Source organism: Pyrgilauda ruficollis, unplaced genomic scaffold (genome assembly GCF_017590135.1).
Source record: "Pyrgilauda ruficollis isolate IOZ18807 unplaced genomic scaffold, ASM1759013v1 scaffold51, whole genome shotgun sequence".
Lineage (NCBI taxonomy): Eukaryota > Metazoa > Chordata > Aves > Passeriformes > Passeridae > Pyrgilauda > Pyrgilauda ruficollis.
Window position 1 is genome coordinate 4,242,499 of NW_024526711.1, and position 21,257 is coordinate 4,263,755.

Genomic DNA, 21,257 nt, shown 5'->3' on the forward strand with positions numbered 1-21,257 from the left:
GTGTCCTGGTATCAAGGGCTCACTCAAAGGGTGAATTATACCATTCCTACAATTACATTTCCTCTGTTGGCTTTTATAATGCAAAGGTGAGGATAGAGGTATTTAAACACTGGTGGAAACGACTCAAGAAACAAAACTCTGTCGAGCCAGAGTGATATGTTTAGACACCTCACTTATCCTGAATAGTTACATCTGCTTTCTGTTCCAGACAGTTTCTACCTCTAGAGAAATCCATCTTTGGGATTAAAACATATTTATCCCTGAATTTACGTTGTAGCATCACAGTTAGAGTGTTGTTTGTTGTCTGGTTGGGGTTTTTTGCTGATTCAATCAATTTCAGTGAGGGATCAGCCATTTGCAAGGCAGCGAATATGCCTAAAGCTCCTTTGCTTAACTGTTGCATTGGACTGCAATAATTACTGCTGACTTTCTGTTTTCCTCCTGTGTCTCATTGCAATGATATGTGTGGGAGGAAGGGAATGGGGAAACAAGATATTCTGGGTGCATAACAACACCTAAGAGATTGCTTGACTAGATATGTTTACTTAGCCAGTTCCGTGTGTGAAAATCCAAATTTGCAGACCAAAAACAGTCCCAGAAACATAATAATAAAGTATGTAGGATGCCTATGCCGAGAATGACTTCACTGCTGGTTACAACTGAAAATGTTTACTTGCAGCATGAATAAATACAGCCTTGAAGCAAAACTGAACTTCCTGGGATCATGTCATGCGCCAAGCTGTATTAATAACGGTGATATCACCCAGCTATGCTAGCATTTAAATATATACAAGATTTTGGGCACACCAACCAGCGACTTTTAAAAAAAGACCTTAGAAATTGCACTTTACTAAAGGTTGTGATTTAGTGGAATTAGGTATGCTTTGAAAGTATTGTAGCATAAAAGCAATTCAAGTGCAAACCCTAAGGTAGATATGATCCCAGTTGCTTCAATAATTTATTGCCATACTAGCAGAAAAACTTCCAGGGATGCAATACCAAACATGCAGTTGACCCACAAATAAACATTCAAATATCTTACATTTCAATTCCCCACATTACCTGAATCTCCAAAAGAAAGCTTCAAAAGAAGCAGCTTGTAAATCAAGCAGAACATAAGACCAATTTGCTTGTGAATCAGTTTCTGGGATAGAGGGAGTTAAAAGATTTTCACTCACTGTTAAAAACCTTCACATCATTCTGATTCCATTATCTCATATGTTAAAATTTATAATTAAGATGCAGAAAAACTTGATGCATAAAAATAAAGGTATAAACCCTAGAAGCACTCAGTTTATTGACATTATCCTAGAACTGAGACTGCAAATGTACAGCTTATGTGTAAATCAGCTATGTATTTGTAGTTTTAGGAAGCCAAGAGAGAATTTTGTGAATTGTTACCCAGGTAGATTGGAAAATGCTGGATAGATGGCACTAAAATTGCTGCTACCTTGGGGTAAAAAATGAAACTGCTTTTAAGACACAGTTATAGGACATTTCTCAAAACTTTATCCAAAAAATTAAAGCCAAGAACATTATTTATTGTGGCAAAACTATGGCAAATCCATAGTCAGTATGGAATGGAGTGGGTGTAGAATTAAACTGTGGTTGGCAAATGATTTGCAAGGTGGGAAAAAAGTAATCTTCATTTCTAGTGGGAAGAAAAGAATATAAAGCTATGGGCAGTTATGAAGTACTGTGGTTTACAGCTGAAATTAATATCTCTTAATCTTAAAATAATCTCACATTTGCATCTTTGACCAGTAATCATGAAGTTTGAATTAATTTAAAGGCTCAGTAAGTAGAAAGTAATGATGAACTTCTAAGAGCTCTCCAGCTACCAGAAGAATGGATCTGAAACACATATATTAAAGTTACTAAAAAAAAACCCCAAAAAACAAACAACAAAAAAACCAACAAAAACTAAAAATGTCCATTTCCAAAAGAAATCCATCATTGCAGGAAAATAATTTTTTTTTCCCCCCCAGAAATGAACTTCTGACCATGGGGGACTGGAACTTGTTGGGCAGCATCCTTGAAGAAGTGCACATCCACTCCACCATAGTTGGCAAAATCTGGCTCACAATCCTGTTCATATTCCGGATGCTGGTGCTGGGAGTGGCTGCTGAAGATGTCTGGGATGATGAGCAGTCCGAGTTCATCTGCAACACAGAGCAACCTGGCTGCAACAACATCTGTTACGACAAAGCCTTCCCCATTTCTTTGATCAGATACTGGGTACTGCAGATCATATTTGTCTCCTCCCCATCCTTAGTGTACATGGGCCATGCGCTCTACAGGTTAAGGGCGCTGGAGAAAGAGCGACAGAACAGGAAAGCCCACCTGCGGGCTCAGCTCGAGGACCTGGAGCCCATGCTCGAGGAGCACAGGAGAGTGGAGAGAGAACTGCGTAAGCTGGAGGAACAGAAGAAAGTGAATAAGGCACCCTTGAGAGGGTCCCTGCTGCGCACCTATGTCCTACATATCCTGACCCGGTCGGTGGTCGAAGTGGGCTTTATGATAGGTCAGTATCTTTTGTACGGGTTTCACATGTCTCCCCTTTACAAGTGCACTCGGCCCCCTTGCCCTAACACGGTGGATTGTTTTGTGTCCCGACCCACAGAGAAGACCATCTTTATGGTTTTCATGAACAGCATCGCCGCCGTCTCCCTCTTCCTCAACATCCTCGAAATCGCCCACCTGGGCATCAAGAAGATCCAGAAGAGCCTGTGCGGCCAGCCGCTGTGGCCGGCGGGCCCGTCCGAGGAGGACCCCAGCGTGTACAACTCCAAGAAGAGCTCGGTGGTGCCTCCGCCGCCCTGCCTGGCCAGCAACGCGTCCCCGCCGCGCCCCGCGCCCGCGCCGCTCCCGCCGCCCGCGCCCGGCGCCCCCGCGGCACCGCCGGCCCGGCAGCACCGCGGGCAGCTCCGGGGAACGCCGCCGCCGCGCCGCCGGCACCACGGACAGCAGCAGCCGCCCTCCTCCAGCAGCGAGGAGGCGCGGCGGGGGCGGCCGCCGCCGCCCGCCGGGCGCCCCGCAGGCAGAGCCGGGTGAGCGCCTGCCGGGATCTGGATGAGGAGCGCGGCGACTCCCCGGACAGCGGGCACTGCCCCGGCACCCGCAAGTCCAGCTTCCTCTCCCGCGTCCTCACCGGGAGCCGGGCGGGCAGCGACAGCGAGAGCACCGCCTCCCGCGGCGGCTCCGGCCCCCGCCTCGGCCCCGGCTCCGGCTCCGGCTCCGGCTCGGAGGGGAAGCGCCGCGAGGAGGGCGCGCCCAGCCCGCCGGCCGCCGCCTCGGGACGCCGCGTGTCCATGGCAAGTAGCGCCCGGGACAGCCCGCGGGAGGGGGGCGGCGGGGGGCAGCGGCACCCGGGGCCGGCCCTGGGGAGGAGGGGGAGAGCCAGGGGGCGGAACGGCTCGGGCAGGACTTCCAACGCAGCCCCAGCGCCTCGCGGCCCCCCGGACAAAGCCAAGCTCCCAAACGCTCGGCATCCTTCTGCCGTGAAAGCAGGAATACCAGGGAATTACTGAGTCCCAAGGAGCTCTAAATCACCGAATCCCAGCTTCTTTATACTCATTCCATCATCCCAATCAACTCGACGAGGATTGTCCCAGGGAAAACTTCTTCAGCTCCAGCCAGTGTAAGAAAGAGAAGCCAAGAATGCATTGAATTCAATGACATAACTTCTCTCAGTTTCAGGTTTGTCTCAGAGGTGACCTCCAAGTCGAATAATTGTTCAATGAACAAATTAAAAGATCTACATGTAAAAACCCCCAACAAATAATTGCAATGCCAGAGCCAACGACTACAGAATTGCTTCTTCAGCATCCCTTCCTTTTCTTTGGCCACATGCTCTAGGCTTGCTTACAGTCACAATATTGGCAAGATACAGTGCTTGCATTCAAGAGTCAACAAGGATTTCATAAAAGAGAATTCTGGTGGCCTCAGATCACAGGTTTGGTTCTTTGAGAGCACAGAGGCTCCTTTACAATCGCTTGCAGTAGCAAGCCCATAAATACCTTTTTATAGGGTATGTAATAAACAAGATTACTTCACACAATGCTCAAAGTCATAGATTCTGTTCAATTTTTTTCCTCACTCTTCCTAAACACTGTCTCCCTGCCCTTTTTTTTTCCTATATACAAAACAAACAAAACCAACAAACTTCAAACCTTTTCTGGTAAGAAACACAAGGCCCTGTTACACTGCTCAAAAATTGTTTGAGTTTCAGTTTCCATGGGATTACAGTTCCTACAGTAAGCCAGTCAGAGTAAGCCACCTTAAATTGTCACTTAGGTGCAATTTAACCACTTTCCACTTCAATCTTTCTAACACAGGGAGAGGGCCTAGAGCCTAATCTGTTGATCTGCTGGCTTTTGATACTCAGATGGAAGGCTCTTTAAAAAGGTGAAGTGCAGAAAGTTATTCAAAGCAAGACAGAATTTCAGCAGCACTCTCTTGAGAACTCACAGAAGTTGCTTGGCAGCTTTTCCTATGTAATGACAATGATTCTACCTTCCAGGGGAGACCTTCAGAGAAATACAGTCGGTTTGCAAAACAATGCCATTACTTTTGAAAGTAACACTCTCCTAGCATGCTGTCTTTGGAGATCATTATGTGTAGGACATGTGCTAGCATTTTAAAATGTGACTGATGTAGGTATGCTACCTGGTGCTTCCTGCTTACAGCATGCAATATTTAAAAGTACAGGTGCTTCTTAATACAACTGAAGCAAGGTTTTGGCAAATGCACTTTATTCTGTCACTGCTGCAGCATTTTTAGGAATACTGATTTCAATACACAAATATCCTGGTGCATCACAAGTATGTTGAACCCGGGCATTAAAACTTGAATACTCTTCCAGTCTGTATTCCTCAATTCCTGTATTAACTATTTAATTTGGTGAAAGGCGCTCAGCATTGGTTTGATTTGTTTTAATACTGATTTCCTGAAGATGAGAATCACAGTATTAATGATAGAATCACAGAATTATTTGGGTTGGAAGGGATCTTAAAGATCATCTCACCTTGCCAAGGGACACCTTCCACTAAACCAGGTTGCCACAAGTCCCATCAAACCTGGCCTCAAACACTTCCAGAGATGAGGCATTCACAACTTCTCTGGGCAACCAGTTCCAGCACCTCACCACCCTCGCAGTAAAGAATTTCTTCCTACTAAACCTACTCTCTTTCAGTTTAAAGCCATTCCCCCTTGTGCCATCACTACATGCCCTTGCTAACAGTCCCTCTCCAGCTCTCTTGTCAGCTCCCTTTTGCTTACTGGAAGGCCACTGTTAGATCACCCTGGACCCTTCTCCAGACTGAACAACCCCAACTTTCTCAGCCTTTCCTCACAGGAGAGGTAATGTTTAGATAAAAGAAAAATGTGTATGATTAGATTCAAAACCTACTGATCATATTTTTTTAAAAAAGTACTTAAAAGTAGCTATGTTAAAAAAAATCCAAATGAAGCATACAAAAGCATTGCCTACTGCCATCCCTGATTAACAGTGACTTGCAACAGTAATGCAGAGAAAGTACAGACACTTCTTAACATAACAGTGAATCCACATGCACAAACATAATCTAAACAGCCAAAATACAGTCTGTTCTAACCTGGATTTTACTAATCTGAATTGGGTAGCCTAAAAGCAGAATTGACACTGTTCTTCAATTTTCTTTGATAAATTTCCCAAATTACCATCTTTAGTTCCACACTGGTTTAAGTTTTTTTCTTTTTCCCCCTCCTCCACACCATTCTGCTGGAATCTGTCTGTAGCATTCTTTGTATTAGATTCAATGAGAGAGGAGTATCAACTCAACATTGAAAAGATCACTTTCTACAGCTCAATAACCATTCCAGCAGCCTCCAACCAAACACATACCCGTGTTCTGTGCTAAGACAGCAGGACAGCTGCAGCTGCCCACAAACACCATAGTTTTCTCCCTAGCTGAAGGAAACCCTCAAAGTTACACAAAATCCATCCATCTGATAGTGCAAGAGTCTTCTGACAAGTCAACTGCACTCCGTGAGTTGTGGCACTGGAAGCACTGAGCAAGTCTAAGGGTACAGTTTATGGATGCTTGACCTTCAACCAGTGATGAGCTTTTTTCTGACCAGTATTATCAATGCCATTTCCACACCAAAACTGAATCTAACAAGCAAATAATAATAGTTAGGAACAAATAAATGTGTTAAAAGTTACTTCTCATTATGTGTTGGACCCTGTGAAATTATGAACCCCAGCTGTTGGATAGTAATTGGCTGGGTCATATAATGGGATATTTTTCATAAGTACAGAACTGCATGTCTCAAAGAGCACAGGAAATTTGTCTTGGGCCTTCCTCTTTGGAGGAATGGTTATTTTGGACCCTTAGGAGAGAATGCATTTAATTCTTCACTGAAAGCCCCTATGAAACAACACAGTAAGACACTGATTACAAAATGCACGTTTGGCTATCAGGATTCCTCAGCTTTTCCAGACTTCAGTTCAAAACAGACCAGCTCTAGATATAAAAAAGAATAAATGCCCTTCCCATTGGTAGGATTTATACAGACCGACCATGTTTGGCTACAAACTAGAAGGCTGTTTAAAACTTCCTTACCTGGAATTGGTGGAGATGAGGAGCCATTTTCTTGTTTCACATCCGACTGCAGCATAAACCCCTGACAAAATATTTACATTGCAACTGTTTAGTTTTACACCCAAACCACTCACTCTTCATGTTCTGTTCAATTTCTTTCATGTGGTATTATCCAAAGTTAATAATTATTCAGACCAGGAAGCCAGAGTGAGAGACAGAAAACCTAAAAAATTTATTTGACTAAAGATCCATTGGGAAAAAAAAAAAACCAAACCTTTTTTTTAGCCACTGCTGGTCAAGCTTTAGGTTTATTAGATTCTGAAGACAGACCACCAAAACGGGACCTTCAAGCACATGGCAAAGCAAAGGTGGAGAATCCATGCATGACATGAGGGTTATTTCCAGCTGATTTCATTCCACCTAAACACAATGACAAGAGCATTGCTGACTATACGGATGAGCTAATCTCGACATAATGTTGCAAAACTCTACACTGACAGGGGAATCCAGCAACTGTGTACAGCTGAAATCAGACTGTTTGCACATCTCCAAAACCTTGGTCCTGTGGACCACAGTCAGCATGCTTTGAAGTGACAGAAAACAATTTGTTCACTGATAACTGTCTCCAAGTGAATAATTTTCAAGGCTCACTTAGAGGATACATCTTAGAGAATAAACAGTATTTTATCTTCTAAGAGATATTATGGCTACACACATAGTTCTGCCCTAAGATTTGCATCACTCAACCACATTTTAACTTTTATTTAAGGGGAGATACAGCTATGGAGCAAATGGGCATCTTCTGCATGGTTCCAGGCTGCCAGACTCCATTAGGTGAAGCAGGTCTTAAATGGCAGCTTTTCATACACAACTGAGTGAAAAAAGCTTCACTGAACTTAGTATATCCATAATCATAGCTGACAGCCAGGAGAGGGACCCACAAAGGTGTGTAGGAATTATGCTGCTGTCCACAGGACTCTGCACATGAATTATATTATGAGAAAAGACCTCATAATTTGCACCAGTCAGGATCTTGACTGGTGGATAATACATGCTTAAGCCTGATAAGATTAATAGACTGATGCAGTCAAAGATCAGTTTATAACAAGCACAGATACAACTTGTGCTCTCTTGAAAATAGGCAGGGCCAGGAATGAAGCACCTGGCTCTTGGAGCATTGCACTGAGGGGTATTGTCTCCCAGCACCCACATGCAAGACTGTGTCAAGCCATCAGGACCACCAAATAACTCTCTTCTTATCTCTGGGGGCATGAAAAACAGATCTGAGCACTCCACATGAACAATTAGAGAAGACGGCAGCTTTACTTCCAAAGGCACCGTTTGCCAGAATCAAGCAGTCTTCCTCCTCACCCATTTTCTGCAAACCAGGGAACGATTTCAGAATGATCAGAAAGCTCAGCTGAGATGACCACAGCCTGATTTTCCATCTTCAGAGTGTCACAATATCTTCCCAATTCAATAGCTGAATGCAATCATTTCTACAAAAGCTGGAGGCTGTCTGGTATTTCATTGCTAGCTGCATTTGAAGTCTTTGCTAGCTGTGTTTCCTGCCTTTCTAAAGCAGAGGATTCCAGTTCCATGCTACCTGAGCAGGACGTCCAGCATCAGTTCTTTTTGGTCTTTACCTATTTGATAGTTTTCTAAAAAATTCTATGCTGTGCTCTAAAACCTAGGAGTTTTAATTTAGTTGACTGGAACTGTGAGTATTTACACTAGATTGGCAACTCTCTTCACAAAGGCACCAACTTTCAGATGACTTGGAACAAATTATATTTGCAACCCGTGCCTAAACCTGCATTGAGAACTACTGTGCTCGTGCTCTTTTTAGAGTACTTAAGGGTATTCCAAGAAGATGGGGGGGCTTGACATTATCTAATGTTTGTGTTTCTTCATGGAGCCATGATAAGTTCCTAAATTAAAAAAAAAACCTGGAAATCATTAGAGGATGTATAATGATCTTAGCAACCAAAATGACTAGATCAAGACTTTCATAAAGAAATCTTAGGCATTTTAGGCATTCTAGACTTTTGTTTTTCAAGAAGTGCTGCGTATCTTCCCCATCCACTCCTCCAGTGTCCTGTGCTTTCACAGCGTCATTTAAATAAATCTGTATTTTTGGCTACAAAGTAACCAATGTATCTTTAAAAGCAAGACTCCCTTCTTGTGGTGAATGAAGGGAATAAAATTAACAATGAAAAAGATGGTGACACTGGTACTCTCAGATTGCAGAATTAGTGTGAGATAGGGCTGCTGATTTTATTCTTTTGCAGAGAAGAAAGTCTCTAGGGCTGAAATCCTGGTTCTGTCAAAGTTGTGAAAATTTTACAATTCACTAGGTTTGGTTTCCCTCATTGCACTGCTTTTTATTCCTCCATGCTGTTCAATTTTTTCCTACTTCACAATTCTCCATTCAGCTTTGAGCCTCTTACCCACTGGGAAAACACTCCATAGTGAGCAGGATCGGGGAGAGAAAGCTGCTGTTCAGCATGAGTGCTTGCCATCTTCTTCAGAACAGGGCGTGTTTGCTCAACCTTTCAACATCGTGTAAGGAATAAATACCCACTCATTTAACTAGCTGCTCACCTGCTCTTGCTTCTGGGGCTGCAACAGCTTGATAAGACTGAATGTACATTGAAATAACAAACCTGATAACCATGGAGGAGTTGTTTATACAGCTGAGCTCTACCAAGAAAATCTGCAGGTGGGGAAAGGGACTGGCAAAACCCTGTGTTCCTCTAGGATTTTTGAGAATCCTTAAAGGTACGCACATCTACACCTGCTGGTAACTACTGCTAGTTTTGTACAGTTTTTCAGTGTAAACACCTCTTTAAAAAAAGAAATAAATCCCAGAGTACTTGTATTTTATTCTGCCCTGGAGCACTCAGAAGAAACTTGTGGTGATGACAGCAAGTGTTCCAATTATCCTGCAAAAGGCCTTGGCCACCCAAAGGTAACTGTTCACCACTTGCACAAACACAGATGAACTTTGGGTGTCAGCAGCAGTTGAACACTAATTAACCCCTCTGAGGATCTGTGCAGCAACAAACTAATAAGCTGGATTTTAGAAAGTGGAACTTGTTTAATTGAGTCCATCTTTGTAAGGTTTTAAAGAATTCAAAAAGAATTCAACAAACCCCCTTACTAGGTACAGGAAGAGCTACTACAGTGGGTGCAAGGATTTCAAACAAATTACTAAATCACAGAATTACAGAATCAGAATGATTTTGGTTTAAAAGGACCTTAAAGATCATCCAGTTCCAACTCCCACACCCATGGGCAGGGATGGGTGCCCATCCCTTCCACTAAACCATGTTGTTCAAGGCCACGTTGCTTGGCCTTGAACACCTGCAGGGATGGTGCATCCACAATAGCTCAGGGCAACCTTTTCCAGTGCCTTATCACCCTCACAGTAAAGAATTTCTTCCTAATACCCAATCTAAACCTATTTCAGTTTAAAGCCATTACCCTTTGTCCTGTCACTACATGCCCTTGCTAACATCCTTCTACAACTTTGCTGTAGGCCCACTTTAGGTACTGGCAGGTGCTGTAAGGTCTCCCTGAAGCCTTTGCTTCTCCAGGCTGAACAACCCTAACTCAGCCTGTCTTCATAGGACAGGTGTCCCAACCCCTCTCACCATCCTCATGGCCCTCCTCTGGACTTGCTCCAGCAGGTCCATGACATTCTTATATTGGGGTCCCAGAGCTGGATGCAGCACTCCAGGTGAGGTCTCAGAGGAGCTGAGTAGAAAGAGAGAATTACCTCCCTCGACCTGCATTCATGTATTTATTTTGGTTTAAAATCAAGGTATTTCCCCTCTTCTCACTCCCCCTGTTAGCATAGCCCTACAAGGTAAGTATGTTGTCAGCTAATCATCAGATTCCCTTAACGATGTATGTGCTGGGGTTAATTACTATGGTAGCATTTATTTTTCTCCTTTAAGCCAATTCAGTTCAGTGCTTTCTTTCTCTTGTTATCTTTCAGAGCATGCTCCTAGAACTATCATCCATCATGAAAAAGTAAGGACATTCTAAGGAGAAGAAACAAACTAAGGGACTGAGTACAAACTGCCTTCAGCAGAGAGATGAAAAGCAGATTTTCTGTTGTTATGTTTCCCTCTCCCACTGCTATAATGCTAAATTGATAATACAGTTTAAAAAAGCAAACACTTTATGCCTGCATTTCATGCCAATCCCAGCTGAGCTGTAGTCTGACTGCTGGTGTTACTGGGTAGCTCGCTCCACGATTCAAGATTTCTCTCACGTAGACTGAGCTGGATCTTGTCAGTGTGTGCTGCCACTGCAGAAACAGCCTTGTGTCTTTGGGGAGCGCTTTGGGATGTACAACTTGTTGTGCATGCTAGTGGTGTTCATATCAGAAACCAGCCTGATCCACAGAACTTCAAGGTAGCCTAAGACCCAAGGCACCGACAAGAAAGGAAAAGCTTGATTTGAAAGTAACCTGGAAGGCTATGTGGCCTCAATCTCTCCAGACTTCAGCAGCTGATGAATAAAAAGACAGAGGAAACACTCATGGAATCTGAAAGGACAGAAAATTAAAGAGAGAAAAAAACAGCTGAAGAATACCTGTGGCTTTTCTGCTTGTGCTAATGCAGTCCTCAAACTCTGATAGAGCCTTTCCATGATAATGTAGCCTCCTCTTAGCTAATGCTTTTGGATTCAAAATTGAAACTAAGTGATATCAGACAATTCATTTTAAGTGCAAAACATCTATACTTTCCAGTTTGCTGCTTGAGAAGATCATGTTGTGGTCATGAAAATCATACTTCCTTCACAGTCTCATTAATTCATACAGAAGAACCAAAAGACAAGCAGAGCCAAAAAGAGCTCGTTCCAGTTTGCTAGTACAGCCTAGCACCAGAGGGTTGGCTTTCTGGGTTGTATGCAACCCAAGGAAGCAGCTCTTCCACTGCTGTACCTGGAAAATAAAGCCTCTCTTCTGACTGTCCCTGGTCCTGTTTCTGGCCACATACTTAAAGCTGCTTTTATTTGCCAAGCTTATCACAGTTCACATTTGCTATCTTCTCAGCGGGGAGTGATGCTTGGAACAAGTTTGTTTGCTTTGCAGCTTTCCCTGTGCATAAAAATCCTCCATGACTTGACAACTCTAATGCAAGGCCAGCAGGAAGCAGGACTGCAGGAAAATAACTCAGGCATAAAGATTGTAGTGTTTTGGTTTCTTTCAAGAGCACATTATTTATATTCATATTCTGCCTCACTAGGAACTCACTGACAATTTGCCTGTGCATTTATTCAGTATTTTAAGGGGAAAAAAAAAGAAAAAAGAAAATAAATACTTGAAATGGTGGCCATTAAATGCCAGCAACAACTGAGGGACGTAGAAACAGATTTGCTAACACACTCTGTCTACTGCCAGGCTGTGTAGACGTGGTGGATGCCTCCTCTTGACAGATTTGGTGGGATGGGAAGCCTTCTTCATATATGCTCAACAGGAAGATGCTAAGGTTGGCGGCCAAGGGAACACGATCAAAGGTCTTCTGTCTGGTGATAAAAAAGCCTGGGGACCTCCCTCAGCAGCCTGACCTCCTCCCCACGCCAAAGAGTGTCATCCCAGCAAGTGAGTGGGCCAGGGCAGGATAACTGGTCACGCCATTCCCCCCTCCCTGGGCTCCTCCTGCCAAGCTGCTGGGCAGGCTCCCAGCTTGCATCCGACACAAGGAGAGAGGCAGCAGATGTGGGACTCCCACAGCACAAACACCTCCCCGCTGGACCCCACGTCCTGCTTGTGGCAAATAGCATCTAAAGCTGTTGCAACTTCTTCTTTCCTTTCCGGCTTTCCTGCTAATGGTCCATGGCACAAGTTTCCTCTTTCAGGAATACTATAGAGATTTTTTGGCTATGTTTTGTTTCTACAAAAACTTCTCTCAGTTTCTCTCAGGTTTTCCTTAAAGGGGAAACAACCCTCAGCCTCTTCCCTTACCTTCCAACAAGTACACTGGCGCTCTAGAAGACCAAAACAAAGACTGAGCAGAACTGCCTTAAGTCATGCACTAGGGGAACGAGTATAGATACAGCTTATTTGATCTTCCAAAAAAACTTATTTCATGTTTGCAACGGAACACCCTGGGCTGTTCCTGCAGATCAAAGGTAACTTGGATCCCTGGATCAAAGACTGCTAGTGAATTAGCAGTGGGACCACGTGAGTAGAAGTATCTTCATTAGTTCAGAGATTCACCTGGCAGAAACAACTGCTTCCAACCCACCCTCCTGTATCTCACCTGCAACCCGCATGCTAACCGAGCCCCCCAACATCGATTTCAGAGCCACGATGAGACGATTTACAATACATAATGATATGTCTTTATTTCATCAACAGAAATGGTGTCTAGACAAAATTCAGTTAACACTAGCAATTCAAATGAATGAAAAGGGTTGGGTGGTTTTTTTTCATTTTTGTTTTTTTGCACAATACTGTATTTACAATGAGTAAATGACATTTTAAATTCATTAGTTCATAGCAATGCTTTCTTCCAAAAAGGTAAAAATTCTTAGTAACAGAGAGTAAGCATCAACAGCCACCTCATTTATTTATACAATAAAAATCACAAGAAACCACAGTCACCTAGAAAAAAAAAATAAAGACAAGCTTAAGAACTAGTACAATAAAATGATGCATTGAATTAAGTTACATTAATCGCATAGAATTTGTGTAAAAAGTATGTAGAAAAAACACCTGATGTAACCTGTTACAGTCATTGACCAGTTATGAGAGGTACAGAGGGTTATACAGGTAGATATGTGTGAAAACTGTCCATACTGTTTGACCTGGGGAGGAAGAGAAGAGGGGTTGCACCCCTTGCATACACTGATAAAACCCTGTTTTGAATATGGCCTCTGAAGTTTGTAAGGCATATATAAGAGGTGCACTTGTAACCAACTGGTTCTGGAACAAACTCTTAGGGCATCCTCACCCTCGAAATCAAAGGTGATGCTTGCAACTTGGAGTAAACAACCACGCACCGAATATCACCAAAGTGTTTAGTATCATTCCTGCTGCTCTGAGGGATCCAGAGAGCTTCAGGCAGAGCAAACGCAGCAGTGAGAACAGGACTGAAACCGTGCACATTCCTCTCGCTACATCCCCGCTGCAGGGGGCCACCGGCCTGGGCAGGGGGTGCCAGCCACAACCCCCAGCACGGGGAAGCTGCTCCATCCTCTGCCCACATCCCAGAGCATGGGCTCCTCTGGATCAGCCCACCATCCCCTGCAGCCCCCGCCTGGCTCCCTCCAGAGATGGGGGGGTCGTTTGGGTTCGTAGCCTGGGACCATCTCTGCTTCTAAGCAATCAATGAAATCAAACACTGCCAGTTTCCATTTCTATTTTGGGATGTTAGTTTCTTTCTGCATGCCCTTAATTAGCCAAAAGGGACAACAGTGGCACTGCATGAACCACACAGTGACTTTCAGTTATGGCAAGGGCTCTGCCCACAGTCACTTAAGTTTGCACAAGAACAGGAGTCATCTAACTGGCTTTCAAGCAGTCATTTGGTTGGGGTAATAAGCTTATAAAAAGATATTTTTAGCATTCCTTCCTGCCAAAAAGTGATTTTGTTTGCAAAAATGTCAATATTATTCATGTAATACCTTAAAATGCTCATCAATAATTGACTTCGATATAAATAATACCTATCTTGGTGGAGTGTAGGAAAATACTGTACACTTAAACTTTGCAAGTAATGCCATTAAAATTTTGAGAGTAAAGGGAATAATTATTCTACAGACCACCAACAATAGATTTTTAAATATACACACAGTATTTGAACATATGCATATACACATATATTGTATTCTACAGCATCAGACCTGATGCCTGAGTCATAAAATACTCCAGGGAGTATTATAAATATACATATATGTATTATAAACAGGAAAATACACAAACACACACTCTGACTAGAATTATAGATGTATGTATACATACATACATACATACACGTATTTTATATATGGATGCAAAATTAACTTGGACTGTGTTGGCAGAAACAAAACTGAAATGAAGTCAAAATCTGTTGAGAAAATTTTTAACAGGAAAGAGAGCAGAAATTCTTTATGTTAATAGTTTGCGTTTCACTTCTGATAAAAATAAAACTGCTCCATACTTCGCAGATCCCCTCCCTTATGCAAAGCCGTTGCTCATACTGAGCTAAAACTTCTCAAGGAAGCCCTAAAATAGAGACTTTTAAAATGCTGTAGCCATGGGCTACAACATTCACCCAGAGGTACCTTCAAAAGCATCTCAGATCAGGGAAAGAAAAGGTGGAAGCAGCACTCCTTGTTGCAATGGTAGAGGATGTGAAGTGGAGCAAAATGTGAGCCTGTGGAAACCTGGCAAATGTCCACTTTGTCTCACTGCAGAATTCACTATGGGTCTCCTATTCTGCGAACGCACCCCTTGCTCTCTCTTCACCACCACAGCAGTGGATTACAAGACACAGATGAGGATGTGGTGTTGATTCTGGAATTGCAATGCTTCACCATGCTTTCTCCTAGTAGATCAGTTTTCATTTTATTACAGGATTATAGTGATTCCAGCATGCAGATTTGTTTTATTTACTAGGCAATCATGAAGTCACATATTAAAAAAAAATTAACTATATATCTAGGCATTTTAACTTCTATTTAAGCACTCTTTAGGATACAGACATGATGAAGTGTCACACTCCAGATTAACAACCACAGTATCAGCATTAATCATTTCTCTGGCAGGAGTTAATCCACTTAGCAAAGTTACGTATCTCATTCCCACTCTGCTTTTTAAAGAGAAGTAGCAGTTAGCATACTAATCACTGTGGCTTGCTTTTGCAGCACATTTTACTTCCTTGGGAAAAAAAATAATACAGGGATTAGATCCAAAAATATAGTGCATCTTAAAAGCAGCATATACCCTTAGAAAGACATTTAATAAATTACTTGTACAATATATAAAATAATAGTTTTATACTGCAGCATCAAACTCTTGACGCCTGAGTCATCATGTTAGGAAGTCAGTGATATAAATACTGGGATCTCCTGATAATACAGCCAACATTTTTGCTTTTGTTTTGCTTGTTTTATGTTTTGTTTTCACTCCTTTTTTTTTAAATTTATTTTTTCACTACCTTTTTGTTCCAGAATCAGCTTGCAATGAGCTTTAATTGTGTTCAAGGCACCCCCAGAGAACGCAGAGAAACAAACACATTATATAGTGTAGTACTCACCTGACAAAGCATAACAAGCCTAAATGAAATGAGGTTTCCTGGTAATACAAGTATAGCAATGGCAGAGGAAAAGAAGGACTAGATACAGACTGGACAGAGCTCCAAGGACTCACATGTCCATGGGAGCAGAGCAGTGCTCAGCGGGGAGATGAGGTCTCACCATGCCATTCCCAAGCAACGTCCAGCAGGAGAGATGCTGCATGTATCCTCTTTGGCAAATGCAAAGAGATTCTTAAGATCACAGTGACCACTGGCCAAGCTCTTAGAATTCTGCAGTCAGATTTTTTTTTTTTGGGAAAAAAAAAAAATCATCATCTTTCCAATGATGTTTTGTGGTCATTTGGTTTGACCTCGTGAGACAAGAACAGTTGGGTATGTAAACTGACGTCCAAGTCTGAAACTAATTCTCCCAGTATCTTCCTTTAAATGTTAGCCCAGTAACTGCTTTGAAAGCCACATGGTTCAAAATAGCAAAAAAACCTCAAAACAAAATAGAAACAAAAAACAACCACCACCATCACCAAAAAAACCCCACTGAAAAACCATGATACATGTAAATATAGGAAGCAATGACACAAAATCAGCCACTTCTAATGGGAAAGAATGAAATCAAACATCCAGAAAAGCTTGCAGGGGAGGGAAAGAGAGAGACGAGAGAAAGGTTGAGGAAGAGACACTTATTTGAGCAGTGGTTTTAAATATCAGTTCCCAAGGTAGAGGAAATCAAGGGACCCAGCACCAGTATGAGGCCAGGTCAAACCTAAGAGCTGCAGCGCAATGGGTTGTGTGGGTGGGTTTTTTAAACCGTTGGAATGAGGTCAAGAGTACCAGTTGCACATGAGTTGTTAGTAGAGTAAATCTTCATGTCAGGAAGCAAGTTAAAACTTGGTTTTATACTCATAAAACATTCTATCTATTCATATATATATAGGAGGTCACTTAAAAATAAAAAAGGCAACAGAAAAACATCTTTAAAATACTGTGTCAGTTGACCCTTCCCTCCCGTCCACCCCCAACCCCCCAAGTAGCTATGACTCTATAATGTGATTCACATTTAGTTTTAAATTCTAGCTTTCACCATGGTCTCATAGAAACAAAACTTCTCTGCGAAGCACAGAACTGCTTTGCAACGTCAACGAATTCAAAGGAAAATCAAATCCCACCCCCCCACCAAAGAGCTTCTCAGTGAAGTTACCTGCAAAGGATGGTTGGGAGGGGGTTCAGATATTTTTAAGGTTAAGCTCTTTTAAAAAGAAAGGACAACTCCTCCCCCTTTTTCAACCGTGTGAACTAGGAGTTTATGGCATTTGTATATTTTTGAACATTTAAAGGTAAGGATTTTGTACAGTAATGATTAATACCTAAACATAAATATTCTCCTACATTATATACTAGTTTTCTTTGTACATGCGGGGAAAAAAAGTATTTTCAGCAAACATGGCACATGCTATATGCAGTTCCTCCTCAGTAGCTTGGCTACAATTACAATAGTTTGCATGAGGAGGATAAAAGCAAGACTTTGTGGCGAGTGGGCGACAGTCCATGAGCACAGTCTGAAGATGGAAGAAAGTGGAGAGAGGGAGCTGATTCCTCCTCCAGGGTTCAAGATGCTGATCTACTTGAGTGCCTCAAAAAACCACCAGCGCACACCTCTAGTGTAAACGTTAGCACAGAAGAACGCATTATCACTTAGTGCTTCTGAGAAGCTGCTTCCCCACACTTTTTTTTTTTTTAAACAGGTGTGAACAGCTGGTCATTTTTTTCTCAGTGAGAACAAACAATATCAGCCAATAAAGCACATGACAGTTGTCGTCGATAAAGCCACACAACCTGGCACACATAGGGCAAAGAACCACAAAATAAAAACTCAGTACACTTAGAATAGTAATAATTATTAAAAAAAGCATTAGGAGGTTGTTCTTCTGTCTATACTGTACATACAGATGTTATGCTTGGAAAGCTGCTGTCTCACACAGTCATAACATGAGTCAACATTAAGATACAAGTCCAATACAGTCACAACTAAGCCAATTCACTGAGTAGTCTCCTTTGAGACAGCGCTTTTTTAGCTGCAGTTTGTGCTGAGGGCAATGCTGCAGGATGTGAGGATCCCGGAACACAACAATTTGATGGGTACGTGACCAAATTGGGTGTTGGCAAACGTATGTTTTGCTCTTAGAGGATACAGTGCTAGCTGGACTTCCTTAAGGAAGCCAAAGTCAACAACTAGGGGTATGATCCTGCAACTCTGCCTGCCTAGGCAGGGTCACTGACTTCACCAGACCCACCTCTGCAACTTGGGTCTGGTGGGGAGAACAGGTAACGTCTGAGGACAGCTGAGGTCAGGCTCTGGGGACTAGCCGGAGCAGCAGTTGCTTCCATGAGTAAAGGATGCAGAGTGGGGCTGGAGAAAAAGCCCCCAGGTATATTGACGTGATCTCTGTTTGCTTTACTTCGTGGAACATTTGATGAATTGATCCAGTTGTCAAATACACTTTTCTCTAAAGAGTGAAATATACTTTCCCCTATAAGACTCCAAAAGCATCATTAACAGCACTTAAACTTGGTTTGTGAAACAGAAAGAAGTCTAAATATAAAAATAATTCAAGCAGATTCTCTTTACAAATTGTATAGTGAATTCAGTATTTGGCAAGACTGTTTTTACTACATAATGAGCTCCTGAGTGTTTGTCTATTAGATAAAAATTTTCTATTTCCTTTAAGCCATAAAGCAAAGAAAACCATATACTCAAGTTATTCTGAAGTCATGACTTCATTTATGAAAAGAGGTTTGACCAGAAACTCAGTGCAAGTGGCAAAGTTGACCATTACTGTACAGTATCTGCAAGAAAATAAAATAACTCCACATTGCTCAAGTGGCACGAAATGGCTGTGCCAAAAAAAATTGTCTATAATAAAATCTCAAATAAGTTTCCGACACTTTATAAATAAGTACAAATTGAATGCTATTGCTGAACTGCGAACTGAGGAAAAAATTATCGTGTAACAAGTTACCAAACTAGTTCTAGCATCAAAGACAAAAAGGAATGTTGGAACTTGTTTGTACAATAGAAATGAAAGCTTCCAGTTTGTAGGATGAGAAAATTGAGGCATGCAGGGACTCTTGCATATGGATATATATATTTTATATATATTATATATAATATGTACAGTTTAGCTATAAAACTTTGATGTGTAAAGAAGCTGTCTTCAATGAAAAATTGAACATTCAGAGGAAATTCCTGAGTTAGGGTTTTGTGACATGGGCCACTGAGAAAAAAGCTGCGGTTGGGTCCTCAGAGGTGTTATGTCCATCCCTGTTAAGATTGAAATCAACATACAAAAACAGACAGTGTTGCCACTGCTTCGTTCCCTGCCTGAGCAAGGGATAGCACCATTGTGAAGAGAACTCCTGCTTGTAGAGAGGAGGGAATACTTAAAAACAGTATTGCTGCTAAGACCACTGTAGTGTGCACCAAATACGTTCTTCTAGACAACAAATGAACACTGCCACTGGCTGACTGAAGAACACCTGACCAGGTGTAACGTTAAGGTTACGAGTCACTAGGTGTAATCTTTCCTAGGTTGCTCATCTGTTGTACATTTATCAGTCATTTCCTGACAGAAGTCTACCGTGACTGTTTGGCTGCTCTGCTCTGGTGGAAGCTCTCTCTCGGGGTAAGTACCTGCATCGGCTCCATCCAATCCCGCGCCGGCCGAACAATTTTCCGAGATGTTGTTGGGCAGCCAGGGTGCCCCCAGCTGCACTGAGCCTTGCTCTGAGCAGCACTGCATGCTCTCCCCGACGCACTGGGAGGTCACCAGGCTCTGCTCCACACCAGCTGGGGCGGGGCTGATGGTGGTGACCGGCTGTAGATCCATGGGTCTGAGAACGGGGCAGTATCGGTGGAGGGCTTGGATCTGTTCCGGGCTCTGCATGTCTCTACACACTTCTTGGGAAAGACACGAGAAGTTGTCTAGCAATTCTCCCATGCTCGCTTTCAGCTGGTTCCTTTCTGAGAGCAATTTCTCCTTCTCACACACCTGAAAAAGAAAGAAGGCATCTTAGGCTGAGGAAGGGACATCCACTGCCTGTTCACTTTGGGCACATACGCAGCAGTACTCAAGAACACCAATGTGTCACTCCTGTTTTCACATGGCCAGAGGAAAAGTCAAAGACATCAAGTATTTGACCACCATGGCCTGTGTGGACAGCAGTTTGGGAAATATCTGGAGAAAAATATTTGAACTGGAAGAGAATTCCAAGTTATTCCCACAGAACTGTTCCCTTTATAAACTAAGGCTGCCCGACAGATGATGTAAAAAAACTGAACAAAACATTTTGAGGGAGAAGTGGCATTTCCCACCTAATCAGCAAGAAAACAGGTTAATTCCTGAAGTGAGGATAAGCAGCTGATGTTTGGTTCACCCTTGAACTGTCAGGTTGGCCGCTTAGGCTGGGTGCACCCTCTGGAGCTCCATTACCACTGAGAGAGGTGAGTTTATTCAGAAGAGAGGATCTAAGTGTGCTCTGTGGCCTGCACCATGGCTTGTTTTCTTATGTTCTGGTGCTTAATGGCTTGGGCTTGATCTAATACAGATATTTTTATGAACCCAGCCTAGGATTTCACCTCTAAAAAACAGTGTTGACTCAGTGTAGACTGACTGGGATGGTCCTGCTGCATCTCCTTCTGTCTCAGGCAGGTGGGCACACAGCTCGAGAGAGAAGATGAGATTTTGTAGAGTACCAGAACTATTTCCAGAGCTGAGCTGGCCCCAAAAGCAGCGCAGCCACGTATATCTCACCTAGTAACACTGCTAAACCAAAGATGTCTCAGCATCTGAGGTGTGAAAGCTCCACAACTCAGATAATCCAGCTATGGGTGGTTGTTGACAGCCGATAGTATTGCCCTGGGTCCAGAGCCCACACTGGAAGCATACAGCTGTGTGAATGCGAAAGAGAGCAGTGCACATGAAAAGAACTAACTGCTAAAATATTGATAAATCTATCAAGAAAGCATAAAAATAATAAAAAAATAAACAGATGCTCAAGTACATCTTGAGATGATGAATTATGGAGGAGAATATGCTGCGAGTTTGCAGGGAAAAAAGGGAATGTGAGTGGGTAGATGAATGAGTGAGAGAAAGCAGGCAAAAAAATTACCTATCAAACTCTGAGGATACAACCATTTCACTCACTGTCTGTTGTGAAACCATCTGTGTCAAGAAGATGGGTGACTTACAATAACTACAGGGGGAAAAGGGGTCTTTCATAAAAAAGACCCAGCCTAGTGAAAAACCATTAAATCACAGTCTCATATAGTTCATGAGACTGGAAACTGCTGATCACAAAGTGGACAGAAGATAACAAAGGAATTTCCAGTGGCCATGTGTTGTGTTTATTCTTTTCCCCGTCC

General features: G+C 42.6%; 2 protein-coding genes across 4 annotated transcripts in view; one reads left to right on the forward strand and one right to left on the reverse strand.

Annotated features, from left to right (window-relative positions):
- GJA10 (gap junction protein alpha 10) overlaps positions 1–3,530 on the forward strand; it is a 9,860-nt gene extending 6,330 nt beyond the window's left edge. The window contains exons 2-3 of the mRNA XM_041480358.1: positions 2,003–2,997; positions 3,081–3,530. Coding sequence (XP_041336292.1) covers positions 2,005–2,997; positions 3,081–3,530 — 1,443 coding nt within the window. The 5' untranslated portion in view covers positions 2,003–2,004. The remainder of the gene's footprint in view (positions 1–2,002; positions 2,998–3,080) is intronic.
- Positions 3,531–12,921: 9,391 nt separating this feature from the next.
- BACH2 (BTB domain and CNC homolog 2) overlaps positions 12,922–21,257 on the reverse strand; it is a 186,611-nt gene continuing 178,275 nt past the window's right edge. For all 3 annotated transcript variants that reach the window (XM_041480364.1, XM_041480363.1, XM_041480362.1), the window contains one exon: positions 12,922–19,884. In XM_041480364.1, coding sequence (XP_041336298.1) covers positions 19,405–19,884 — 480 coding nt within the window. In that variant the 3' untranslated portion in view covers positions 12,922–19,404. The remainder of the gene's footprint in view (positions 19,885–21,257) is intronic.